Source organism: Panicum virgatum, chromosome 9K, assembly GCF_016808335.1.
Source record: "Panicum virgatum strain AP13 chromosome 9K, P.virgatum_v5, whole genome shotgun sequence".
Taxonomy (NCBI): Eukaryota; Viridiplantae; Streptophyta; class Magnoliopsida; order Poales; family Poaceae; genus Panicum; species Panicum virgatum.
The window spans coordinates 60,599,060-60,612,557 of record NC_053144.1 but is presented as its reverse complement, the minus strand read 5'-3'; the positions used below and the strand labels follow the sequence as shown (position 1 = coordinate 60,612,557).

Genomic DNA, 13,498 nt, shown 5'->3' with positions numbered 1-13,498 from the left:
ACAAACTGATACACCTCACATTGTTCAACCTTCAAAATAAGTTTATAGATAATTAGCTGTAGAGAAAAATATAATTCCGGAGAATCACATAGTAACCATCAAAATTCTTTAAATGGAAGCAAGTGGACAAGAGTTTTGACGCTAAATTTGAGGAGGCGAGTGCCATCCAATGTGGGCAGACAGACAAAAGAGGGCTCAAGATGAAGCAGCCTTTGCCCGTTGCTGTGTCCCCCGCCACATTAATTTGATGGGAACCCATGGGTGGAGATTGATTTGACATCATCTCTTCAGAATTTGAAAAGCATACTGTAGTATTTTTTTCTAGCTTTGTTTCCCTTGTGTCCCAGCTTTTTTTTTCCCAAAAGGTTGGGCGGTTGAGTTGGCTGGTCCAGTCCGGTAGCGTTGCTCTCACGAATTCCAGCTGGGATGATTTTCCACTTGTGGGTAAAAAAATTCTCTCATTGTGCTCGCCATAAGACTTGACCCTCTTGGACATGGGCCAGAGTTCGAGAGTTTTTTCTCTTAATGAAAAACGGTGGGATCCGTTCAAACACCCCCCCTCCCCGGTTTTAGAAGTTTGATTTCTCTTAAAAAAATACAATAGATGGGTTCTTTCTTGCACTACCAGTAAAACCGTTCGGCAAATTTGCAGGCGTTTTATTCTGAGGAAGTCGCACATTGCGGGCTCGTCCGTGTAGCGGTGTAGGTTTGGGGCCTGAGTTGCCAACAATTTCGCGAAGCACTCTCTACACATGCGACGCGATCACGCGGATCCTCGTGTCGTGTCCTGAGCAATGCATCCGGCTTGTGTTCGTCGCCAGGGAGACCGGCGGCCACATCGCGGCCATCGCCGGCCAGCACGGCTTCTCCAGTTCTCTCCCTTTTGCTGAGCGTGTGCGGCGGCCGGCCGGCCACGTCCACGGCAGCTTCCGTGCCTCCCATTCCCATCAGGTGCCCAGCTGTAAAAAGTGAAAAAACTGCCCGCCTGCTTGCTGCGCCAGCCGCAACAGGTCAGCTCTGCAGCTGCGATTGTTCGTCTCCAGTCCAGACTCCAGAGAAGAGAGCCCCGTCTCCTGCCTTTGCTATACTTTTCTTCTTCTTTTTTATTCCAGAGACAGAGTGAGTGAGTGGAGATGTCACGGGACACAGCAACGGCTGCAACGCAGCGCGACATGTGACATTTGGTAGTGCGCGGCGCCTCACCTCACGTACGGCGACTCGGTACCACCGGCAGCAGAGTGACGGGATCGCTATGCCGCGTGCGTCGTGCAGGCCGCCTCGCTAGCCGCAGCGATGCATCGCCATTCACCCTCCTGCTAGTTGTAGCCCCCGTGCAGCAGCATGGGCGGCGAGGCCTGCCCGCGTGGGGCGCTCGTCCGCTGGAGCCAAAGCGCAGTACGATGGGGTACCGCCCCGCCCGATCGGCCGAGGGTGCTCCGCTGCTGGGACGCCTGCCCCCCCTCTGATTCTTCGGCCTGGACGTGGGCGAGGGGAATGCGGACGCTTTGCTCGTTTTGGAGGTGGCACTAGTGCCTGTCCCTTCCTCCGCGCTCTGCGCCGCTGCCGGGCCGGCAGCGGCAGGGCGTATAGCTCGCTCTGCTCTGCTGCCGAAAGCGCTGTCAGGAGCGCGGGGACGGCGGCACCGGGCCATCCGGTACGGCTGGCACTGGCTACGCTACGCTGCTGCAAGCGCCAAGCGGTAATAAGAGTGTGCTGTGCCAGCTTGTCGGGCTGGGCCTGCACGGCTAGGCACGCGCGCCATTGCTGACTTGCTGTGCGTGTGGTTGTTGGATTTTTACTTTGTGCCCTTTTTTCTCTACTAGTACTACACACACACACACTACATGATACTCCGCCTACATCACTTGTGAGCACTTTATGCGATTTGCTCGTGAAAACCTATCGGTACATGCTTTTTCAACCGCATTGGTGCACGGGGCCACGGGCAGCAGCGACTTTGAACGATCGTCCATGGACCGAAGGTCCGGAGCACATGCGGCTTACTACTAGCACTGTTCGGAACTCGGGTACTGTCACGGGCCTGGTCGGCTGCCAACTGGCAAAACATGTCAGGGGCATCTTTACCGTGCGTGGGCCACGGCCACGGACGCAGCCGCGGCACGCGGGGCGGGGGCGGGTTGCAGGTTGACGCGCAGTAGGAGCTCGCACAGGCACAGCCGCTGCGAGCGCCTCGCCGTGCGTCGCGGCTGGGCAGGCTCACGTACCCATGGCAGCAGGCAGCAGAGCAGCGAAGGTCACGTACGACGTCGCAGGGGCGAAGCCAGAGCTGAATCGAGGGGGTGCTCTGTTCATGATTTTGCTGCTAGCTCTCTAATTTATAAAATGAAAATTTGATGATTAGTATTGAGTTTCTATCTCGGCGTGGGTGCCCGGGCACCCGGCGGAGCCAACGTAACTCCGCCCCTGCGACGTCGTACGGGCTTAGCTAGCACGCACGAAGGGGAGGCGGGGCCGCGGGCGTACGTGCCACGACCACGACGCGGAGGGGTCAGTCAGGCCAGAGGCATGGCCGGTGGCCGCTTTCCCAAATTTTCGCCATGCGCCTGGCCAGTGCATGCATGAATGCATGGGCTGGCCGTGTGGCTCACGAGTCACGTGTGGGGGGTTACTGACCGCCGGACCGGACCGCCGGCCGGCCACCGTGCACTCGTGCAGTGCTCCATGCATGACACCACCTCCTTCCTCGCGCCACCGTCCACTGGGAAATCTTCATTCGTCGGACCGGGACGACCTGAGCTGCAAGCTGCTGACTCGGTAGGCTACCTGGATTATCTGTCCCGTGTCCTCAGTTTCAGCGCCCCATTGCTGAGCGCTCTCCTCCAGGCCGGGTCTCGTAGGCACACTGCCCCAAACCCGCCACGACAGCGGTCAGACTGTCAGAGCGGCAGCCACACTATGAAAGTGCCGCTACTACGGCTGTGTTTAGATCCCTGAAAAACGGATAGAAAAAATCGGATAGAAAAAATCGCATCGGACACTGTAGTATATTTTATTTATTTGTGGTAAATATTATCTTACCATGATCTAACTAAACTTAAAAAATTCATCTCGCAACGTACATCAAAACTATGCAATTAATTTTTTTAGTTACCTACATATAATACTCTATACATAAATCATTTGCTATATTTAATGTTTCGATGTGATAAAAAGTTTGGAGTTTTTATGGAATCTAAACACACCCTACGACTTGTTCCCTTGCGGGGTAGGTCGCCGTGCCATCCAGCGTGTCACGTTATTATGATGATCGTACTGTCCTGCGACATGACAAAAAATCGGGCAACCAGATCCAATTGAATCAAAAAAAAAATCACCTTGGCGAACGGCGGTTGTCACGTCATACGCCCGTTATGTAAAAAAAAAGTGATGAAGAATAATGTCAGAACGGTATTCATATTGTCACAGAAACAGCCAGACTGATACTCGTACTAGATCTTATCTACTGATAATAACTTCTTTTCACAGCACGAGAAGCAAAACAAAACGAAATGCTAGGACTAAAATGTCTAACTCCCTCCACTCAATACAGTCAATAGCAAAATATATAAGCAAAGGATAAACTGCTGTTGGAGCTTGCTTTTATTGAGCGCATTGCCGAATAGACCCTTGGAAGCAGCTCTGCCAAGGTTAGTTGCACCGCCTTTTGAAGCCCATCTGCAGAGCAGGATGAGGTTAGTAGCCAAACTTAAAATACTCTTTCCTGCAAATTTGCATTCGCGATCGTTTTCCTTTGGTATTCACCAAACATCAAGGAAACATTGTTGGACAATAAAGGAAATTTGCTAACAAAATTGGTGCATAACTATTCCTACAATCACATTTCCAACTAAATGGTTGCAGTTTATTAACCACACTTCTAAAATCCAAAGGTTACCTTGGTTAGTGACTCATGCCACAAAAACTCTACTAGTTCAACTTCTTATTATCTTTCTGGTTGATCTGAACTTGAAGCTCCATTAGGTGGTGTGGACAAGTTGCTCGTGGACCCATTCTCCGCTGGTGGAGGATTTCCCCATTTTCTCTCTGATTCCAACGGTTCCAATACATAAACACCACCATCTGTCAATCCTAGAGCAAACTGGCTTGCTTCCGAAGGGTGTGCCGCAACCACAACAGGATGAACACTTGAACTAGAGAAGAAGGGACATTTATCAGTAATTTGTCCACACTCCACAGTATAACAAGAATATGCCAAACATATGACTACTACAATGATACATTAGAGAAAATAAACGTGTTGGAGCTCGAAAATATTACTGGTACAGCTTTCCAGCTTGATGTACTAAGCAATAAGAAACAAGAACTCTTAAACAATGCATTAAGAGGCAGACATCCAAATAGCAGGCAATAGGCTGGTAGTTTGTGGGTTCACGCACACCCCAACATTTCTGTTCCACCCAAGACTTCTACAATTTCATCTTAATACACCCAACTTTAGAAAACAGATCGACATCAATCCCCAAAGATTGCAAATCATATCTACAGAGTACAGAATACCTGATGTTTGGAGGAAGATATGAAGCTGGAAGAATTCGACATTGGAGTCTCAAACTTGATGCATTAAATATACCAACAGTAGCATCCATAAAGCTTGCATAGATCAATTGACTATCACACGAGAATGTCGCATGTGTTATTGGAGGTGAATTCTCTCGAACAGGCCACTGTAAGTAAATAGATACAGAATGAGACAACCTTCATGCTGAGGGGAGAGTTTACCTCCACTGCAAGTGTAATCCAGAAAAGAAGAAAGGGGGTTGGGGTTGGGTGGGGGGGGGGGGGGAGGTAGTTTACCTGTTTAACCGGTTCTAGCTTTGTAGTATCATAGATGGCAATCTGGGTTTCATGCACAACAAGGAAGTGCATTTGATCTTGGTGGAACTGAACACGAGTGTCTAGGATGTTGGATGGGCGACCTGATGGTATCTGCAAAAATCTGTTCTTTTGCTTCTCCCATCCATCCGTGTTCCAAACACACAACTGAATGAAAGAGGAAATAATAGTAAAAAAGGTGAAATATAATATAAGTAACTTTCAGATATGATCTAACTTGACAGTTCAGTAAATAACCTGTGCATCAGCTCCAGAAGAGACCAACACATTTAGCACATTTGAAAAGGCAAGACCCGTGATTCTCTTAGAGTGACCTCTAAGCTTGCTTTTGACCTGTACAATGAACAAAAAAGTCATGTTTTAACTGTGTCCTGTTCTATGGAGAGGAAACAAAAGCTAATCATGTTGGCCGAGGCTAATACCTCATCAATTCGGACATTGTAGATTTGAATGGTCGAATCGTCCATTCCAATTGCAATTATATTGTTATCTTGAGGATGAAATGCAAGAAAAGTTGCTGCCGGTGGTGGAGGCATAAATGTTGTCATAGTCTGCAGTAAGAATAAACATAAAAGATGGTTTCTACACAAAAGCTAATAATGTGAACCAGCATAAAGATTTACCAACCTTGAAAGTCATCATGTTGAATAGAGAGATTTTTCCTCCAGAAGCAGACATGACATATGAATCGTTCTTCGACAAAGCAAAGCAATGAACAGCTTCTTCAGGATTATTGTCAGTCATGTCATTAGTCATAAAGATGCCACTTGGAGGTTGCCATAGTTGAGGAGATACACTTGCGGTTGCCTAGAAGAGTGAACAGCAAATTGAGTTAATTTAGTAACAATCTACAGCACAAGCTGTTCATCTATGACGTGGAGAGAAGCAATCTGAGAATCATTGATACATGTGTACAGGTAACGAAGGAAACAGGTTTCACCTTGCCAGATGTGTTCCGATCACTGCGTGGCCATTTCCAGAGTAGATGAACAGCGCTTGCGGTCAAAGCCAAGATAGCAATGCCAGAATTTGTGTAAATCAGTCTCGAAATCTGCCATTACGAGGAAAAATTATCTTCAAAATTCCAACAACCTTATAAAAAAATCAGCAGTGCAATTGCCAAGGTGAATGTAGAAATCAAGAATACAACAAGCGTCACACAGATTGAACCCCAAAAAATCTAGGATAAGCATGCAGGAAAGAACTTAATGCAATACTTCACAGTGTTCCAGCTCAGAGGACAAAAAGAGCTGAAACACATTAATAAAAATGCTACATGAAAGTAATATACTACAGATTAATTTCATGCAACATTAAAATGGATCAAGCTCAACTGCTCAAGTGATGACGCACCTAACTCCATGAATAAGGTTGTAAACAGAAATGGTGTAGATTCAAGAATTAACACAAAGGAAAAGAGAAGGGATAACATATCACCTTGCTTGTTCTCATGTTATCCGCCAGTTTAATAGATCTGCACTGAGTTGACTCAGTAATCTCCATAAGTTTCCATACCTTTGACTTGTCCAATGACTCATCAGCTATTCTAGGTTTTACATCAACCAAACTTCTGCTATCACCATTCTGTTTCATTTTTTTCCAGAGTACACCAGGTTAGTCAAGATCATATAGTTGTTTTGTGATAGAAGAACATAGGACCAACTGAAATGTGATAGTGAATATATGCAAACCATTGCAGTTATAGCTGCTGGAGCAGGAGTTCCTGAGCTACTTGCTGCAGCCGCATTTGCCGCAGCAGTCAATGGATTTATTAGAGGCTGCATGAACAAGGATCGATTGGATCATGCTTGCAGAAAGTATTCTGAGAATGTTATGGTTACAAGGAGTTACCTTTGTTACAGTCTCAGCTGCATTACGAGAAGCGTCAAAAGAACGATTTTCTAACGTGCGCAATAACCTAAGTCCATCAGCGTTTGCTAATATCTTGATACCACTGTCAAGAGTAGAAACAGCCAACAGAGTCCCCTCCTTGTTGAAGCGTATCCGTGGGCTTGCCTGATGAACGCAGAGCCATGTTAAAACAAAGAGGGAAATTTCATACTTCATTTTATGCAACCAGCCATTCACCAAAAGGAAGCACACAAGAATTGAGGGGGGAGAGAGAGAGAGAACTCACAGGTAAACCACCATCAGCATCAATAGTAGTCAGAAGACCTGTGTTGTCCATGTCCCATATCTTAATCAAGAATTCATCTCCAGCAGCCAAAAACCTGTTGCGGGTGGTATCGAATTGCACGACACCCATGGATCGCTTGCGGAATCCCTGGTATGTTCTCTTCACCGCTCCTTCACTTTCATTCCATTCGACTAGATGTGATTCACCATCCTTGCTAGTTCCACACGAAAACAATCTAACACATAAAGGACAAAAAGTTAGCGGAAGCAAAATAACACACATTCAACAATTAAAGAAAATATGAACCTTGAACCATCCGCGCTATATGCCATTGTAGTGCACCAGTGACCTGGTGCATCATAGTCAACTCTAGATCCCAAATTATCATATAGCCAAGCCTTGATCTTTCCATCTAAAGCAGTTGAGAAGATGAACTGAACAATATGGAAATAATACAAAGTAAAAGCATTAGTTTTCTATGGTACAAACTAGTCTTAATCAGGTTTCATCAACTAGTCTCTCATAATAAAACCAAGAATACCTGAATATTTTCCTTGTAATGCGGACAAACTGAATAAACAGGAGCTTCATGTCCTTCAAAGGTAAATTGCTTTGCTCCACTAGTGGCCTCCCATACCTAGAATACAATACTCAAAGAGCTTCATATTTTAACGAAATGATTAGTCCAAGAGCTAAACCATCACATAAACTCACCTTAATTGTCTTATCATCTCCACATGTAATTATACATAGCTGCTTATTTGGATGAGCAAATGCAATGTCATTTACACCACCAACATGTGCATCAATCTGAAGGAAGCAATAATTAATCAAGTTTAGGAACCACAATTGCCAATCATACAAAGGATAGTACATAAAAAACTATCAGGCAGAAATAACTAAGAACATGCAGCCAAACCTCCAAGTGTTGCCTAATATCATCGCCACCATGATAGGAATAAATCTGTACAATATGCCTTGAATAAGCAACACCTATTAAAACAAGATATGCATTAGAAAGCTGCAGCCTCAAAAAGGACAGAGAACACTGGTTAAATCTTAGCTTACCAAACAAGGTTCCATCAGGACTCCATATTATGCGATTAACTGACACAGAAGGATCCTTGACGAGCGATGCCTGTTGACGGAGTACACATTATATGAAGGATACTAACTAGTAAAGGGCACTGGATTACTGAATCACATGGTGTAACAAACAAACCTGGAGAGCCATCGAACACTTTCCAAGCTCCCAAACCTTGAAGTTTTTTACAACAAGTCTATCTTTTGTACCAACATCCCACAATCCTATGTCACCAACATTGGTACCAACTACAGCAGGCCAAGGGTAAAGATAGCATGGTAAGATGGCAGGAACGGACGGCACCAAACTTATTATAAGAAAGCATTAAGGCACTAAGAACTTACCAAGAAGAAGAGTTTGCTGAAGTGGATGGAAATCCATGCTCATAGGAGCTGATCCTTGGGTCAAGGTCCGTGCAACCGTTTTATGGAAATCATCTTGTTGGTAATTATGGCTCTGTGGATAAGTCACAGGCAACATGTTCACTGGAAGATTCACCTGCTACATTAGATCACCATAAGTGCATGATTTGGAGTAATGGACAGATCAAATTTCAGCAGAAAGAATCTTGGGCTGGCAAAACATATTTCAGGACATCACAAATACCTCCTCAGCAATGCCAACTGGTCTAGATCTCTTGGAGATGTGATCAGAATCTCCTGATGGATAATCCATACTAGGATTAGCTGTTGTGGGCGTCCTAGGATGCTTCAATAAAGCGGCTATAAGATGTTGAGGCAGAAATGTTAGTTTACAACCCCAAGCACGGCCGCCAATTCAGACCATTCCATAATTGTTAGCAACAAAGATGATGTGAGTACCTGGATTCGTAGGAGTACCAAATCCAATAGCACCACCAGACACAGCAGGATGTGTTACTGCTGGTGGGTTTGACATCCACCCAGCCAGAGGTGGGACTGTTGGTGCAGTTTGAAAGGGCTGAAAAGGACATAAATCAAGTTGTAAACAATTGAACCAAAGCAAGTTCTAAGAATGTGCATCACAAATACATATAAAGCATCCAAAAGTGCTGAAGAGACTGACTCCATGAGCACCCAATGGAGGGAAACCTCCTGGTTTGGGTATAGAACCAAGTAACGGGTTGTTAGCTGGCGATGGAGCACGTGCACCGTTTGGTTGTCCACACGAATGATCAACAAAAAGAGTCTTGATATCAGGATTAGGCCTAGGATTTTTGCAAAGCTGATGCTGCCAGTTCAAGCTGCCAACATGAACAAAAGTAAGGTTACCTCAAAAAATCCAAAAGAAATCTCAAAACAGAGTTCTTTGTTATAGAAATATATAATCTCTTCGGTGCTAATTAAAACAATATAGAAGACCAAGAGACAAACTAAACCCAGAATCAGCAAGCGGTAACTCTGATAATAGAACAGACTAGCCAAACCAAATCTTCTATATGTGGAAGAATCTTGCAACAACAACAACAACAACAACAACATAGCCTTTTTTTCTCAAGCAAGTTGGGGTAGGCTAGAGATGAAACCCGAAAGAAATAAGTTCAAGGTTCAGGCACATTGATAGCTAGTCTCCAAGCGCTCCTATCCAAAGCTATCTCTTTAGAGATATTCTAATCCTTAAGGTCTCTCTTAACCGACTCATCCCACGTCAGTTTAGGTCTACCTCTACCCCTCTTTACATTATCGACCCGCTCAAGAACCCCATTACGCCCCGGCGCCTCAGGAGGCCTTCGTTGGACATGTCCAAACCATCTCAGCCGATGCTGGGTAAGTTTCTCCTCAATTGGTGCCACCCCGACCCTATCCCGAATAACTTCGTTCCGGACTCTATCCCCCCTTGTGTGCCCGCAAAACCACCGCAACATCCGCATCTCTGCTACACTCAGTTGCTGGACATGTCGCCTTTTTGTAGGCCAACATTCAGCACCGTATAACATCGCCGGACGAATTGCTGTCCTATAGAATTTGCCTTTTAGCTTTTGTGGCACCCTCTTGTCACAAAGGATGCCAGAAGCTTGCCGCCATTTCAACCAGCCAGCTGAAATTCTATGCCTAACATCTTCATCAATGTCGCCATCCTTTTGTAGCACCGATCCTAAATACCGAAAAGTATCCTTCTGGACCACCACTTGCCCATCTAGACTAACGTCTCCCCCCTCATGCCTAATCGCGCTGAAATCGCACATCATGTACTCGGTCTTGGTCCTACTAAGTCTGAACCCTTTCGACTCTAACGTGCGTCTCCACAGCTCTAACTTCCTATTAACCCCTGCCCTACTCTCGTCAACTAGCACCACATCATCAGCAAAGAGCATACACCAAGGGATCTCACCAAATTCACTATATGCAAAGATTTGGTACTTCAGAAAATGAAGTAAATCCAAATAGATATCGGGCACCCTGAAAATCTTATCTATGTTCAACTTGGCCCATCTACAGCCTCCTAGCTATTCCTGTCTTTGAAGCTGGCCTCCTCTGTTTTCTTGTTTCGATTGTTTTACAACTGTCGTGCTACTAGATCAATATTCTGGTCCTAAATAAATATTAATGTATTCCTATTTCCTCAGGAGAGACGATTGGTCAAACCTTTTATTTTTATTATGTAATGTATGTATCACCATATTAGTGGTATGAAAGAAATGGCATTCTGTGGTATCTGTAACATGAATCAGTTCTACCATATCCAGTCAACCTAGTCTAAAACTAAGGCTATATCCTTACTTGCATTAGTGTAACCTTACAGGAAGAAACAAAATACAATAATTACTGAGTGAGGAGCACAGAGATGACAAAAAAAAAAACAGGGGGCTACCTCTGGTTGATAAGTGTCCGCAACCTAGAATTCTTCAGGTTGGGAAACTGTAGCTTGTCGCGAAATAAGGGATTAGCTTCAATCAGCTTCTTCAGCTCAACAAGCATTATCGCTCTCGCAGATTTTGTATCACCATACTTGGAGAGCTGCTCATTTTCCCTAACAATACAAAAGCAGAAACCACTTGTTGACAAATCCAGAAACAACTAGGCCTCGTGACAATAATGACGGCAGACCCCATGCAGACAAGAAAAAAATGGCGCTGGACAAGCTAGCACTTCACCTAAAGTTCTCCAAGGTCAGGAGCTGTGTGATCTCCTTAAAAAGCTCCTCATTGAAGGATGCAAAGACCTTCAAGTCTTTGACCAAGATTTCAACAGCCTTGGACCGATCATGCCTGGCAGGAAAACAGAGAAACCCTCCGGTCAGCAAGGAACTCACTCGAGCTGTCAAGCATCATAAATGCTGTGCAACTGTCTCCACTTACTTATCAAGAGCCTCGAGATACTTCTGCTTGCGGATCTCAAAGAATATCTTCATCGAGTAGCGGTTGTCATCAACCTTGGTGAAGCCACCAAGGTAGCGCTCCACCTCGTCCCAATTCCCATTGATCACCTCGTCCTCAAAGTACTTCATGTTGAAGTAGAACCCGGACTCCTGCTCGAGCCTAAACAGCAACAAGATCGCCAACCGAGTAAGAAATTGGCCCTGGAGACAGTCCATTTCCTTCCATATTTGAAATCACTCACTTGTGGACAGTCTCTTTGAACTTCTCTTCATCGAGGAACTGCAGGATGAGGAAGACCAGCTCCCGGCTGAGCGACGACATCCTCCCTCCTCCGCCTCACCCACGCGGAGGCGGATGCGCCTAGATCGTACCCTATGGGGTCTCCCGGGTCTCTGCGCAGTACCAGGGCGGAGTTAGAATAGAACTCCCCGACTTTTCCCCTGGAAAAATAGGATCTGTCTGCCCACTGCGGGCAAGAGATCTCCCGGAACAAATAAATCTCGAGGCGAAAAAAGCCCATCGAAACAGATTAGGGTTCCTTACCAGCAACCCTAGGTCCGGACGGATCGCCGCCCCCACACCAATCCAATGGTAACCGACGCGTCAGGGGCCAGGGGACAGCGCCCGGCCGCCGTTCTTCGGGGGAAGGGGAGGCTGGCGGCGGGTGCGGCGGCGAAGGAGCGGACGAGCAACAGGGGGAGAAGATGCGGTGCGATCGAGGCTTTGAGGTCTAGCGCAGGTCCGGGCCTGACATGGTGAGCCCGGAAGCCCAGAACAGTTAGTACTAAATCCTCCCACTCCATAAACCCGTAAAAAAAACATAATATTTCCACACATATATGGAGTACTAAATAAAATCTATTTACAAAATTTTTTTTATGGATGGACTCTAAATCGCGAGACGAATCTAATGAGCCTACTTAATCTATGATTTGTAACAGTGATGCTATAGTAACCATGGATTAATTAGCATCATTAGATTCGTCTCGCGATTTACAACTCATCTGTGCAAAAAAATTTGTAAATAGACTTCATTTAGTACTTCAAATTAGCAAGATTCTTTTGAAAAAAAATTTGTGTTTCAACTAAATAGGGTCTAAAATACATTTGGTCAGAATTTTCCGGAAAATGTCTGTTTCCCGGGGGGAAAGGGAAAACGCAGTCCTTATCTAATCGGGGAAATATAAAAAAAGAACAGTATTGTATGGAAATATGCAAATCGAAGCCTGAACTTGACAGGAGGCTGGAACTCCAGAAAACTGCGATTTGCCCCTTTCTTTCACTTCAGATCTGAATTTTATAAAAAAAAATAGCAAAAACCAACACGCATCCAAACCAAACGGAAATTATGGCAAATCACCTGCGAAGCTCTGCGCGTAGATCGATCCGATGTCACCGTTGGAGCGGCCGCCGCCGGCGACGATCCCAGAAGCCGGTGATTAGCGAGGAAACGCCTGACGAGGGAGAGGGAGACCAGCAAATCACTGAGGCAGGTTGGAGAGAGAAGAAACTATTTGCACACCGAGTGAAGGGATAACCCTGAATTTATAAGGTAGGACATCGGATAAGCAGGGTAGCCTATCGATCTGTCCCTGTGCTAATTGCCTGCGATAAGTACATGTGGATGTGATAGGTGATAAGTTCAGTAGGAGATGATGGTGGGGCCCACTGGGCCGTCTCCATTCATGCAAAGGGGAATCCGGGGTGGCGGACTGGTGGTGGATGGATTTGCTTTTAATGAAAGAAAATATCCTTTAGATCCATATCAAAATATTTTTTCCAAAAAGGACCTGAAAGACATTTTCAAACTTGTCCGATTTCAGGGGAAAAAAAGAAGATACACATAGTAGTAGGATTGGAATTAATGAAAACTTGTGTAAACTGAAAGAAGCACGTCAAACCCGGCAAACCGAGCTGAGTCTCCCCGCCCGGACGGGCACGCGCATTAAGCCTCCTATGAGGCTCGGCAGAGCCCCCCTCCCCACAAAAACAAAACACATCAAACACGATTTTGTGATAAGTGATTCCAAATATCTGTTTACTTTCATTCCAATAACAAATATATCTATCATTTTTTAACATTTGAGTTTTTGAAATATATCTATCAAAACTGGAGGGAATACTT

General features: G+C 45.4%; 1 protein-coding gene across 2 annotated transcripts; it reads right to left on the bottom strand.

Moving 5' to 3' along the window:
* Positions 1-3,350: 3,350 nt before the first annotated feature.
* On the bottom strand, positions 3,351-12,893 carry LOC120652979 (protein TPR3). 2 transcript variants are annotated; one of them, XM_039930957.1, is made up of 28 exons: positions 12,734-12,893; positions 11,917-12,120; positions 11,615-11,765; positions 11,353-11,532; positions 11,149-11,262; positions 10,866-11,024; positions 9,120-9,297; positions 8,897-9,014; positions 8,682-8,797; positions 8,420-8,573; positions 8,214-8,323; positions 8,060-8,129; positions 7,911-7,984; positions 7,706-7,801; positions 7,533-7,628; positions 7,298-7,425; positions 6,992-7,226; positions 6,706-6,870; positions 6,546-6,632; positions 6,292-6,438; positions 5,795-5,905; positions 5,482-5,661; positions 5,277-5,405; positions 5,092-5,187; positions 4,816-5,001; positions 4,519-4,685; positions 3,896-4,151; positions 3,351-3,675 (listed from the first exon to the last, which is right to left on the bottom strand). In XM_039930957.1, the coding sequence occupies exons 3-27, from the start codon at positions 11,692-11,694 to the stop codon at positions 3,944-3,946; spliced, it is 3,384 nt and encodes a 1,127-aa protein (XP_039786891.1). In that variant the 5' UTR covers positions 11,695-11,765; positions 11,917-12,120; positions 12,734-12,893; the 3' UTR covers positions 3,351-3,675; positions 3,896-3,943. The 2 variants fall into 2 exon arrangements, with proteins under 2 accessions (XP_039786891.1, XP_039786890.1); XM_039930956.1 differs by lacking the exon at positions 12,734-12,893 and having other exon boundaries at positions 8,420-8,576.
* Between the last annotated feature and the right edge of the window lie 605 nt (positions 12,894-13,498).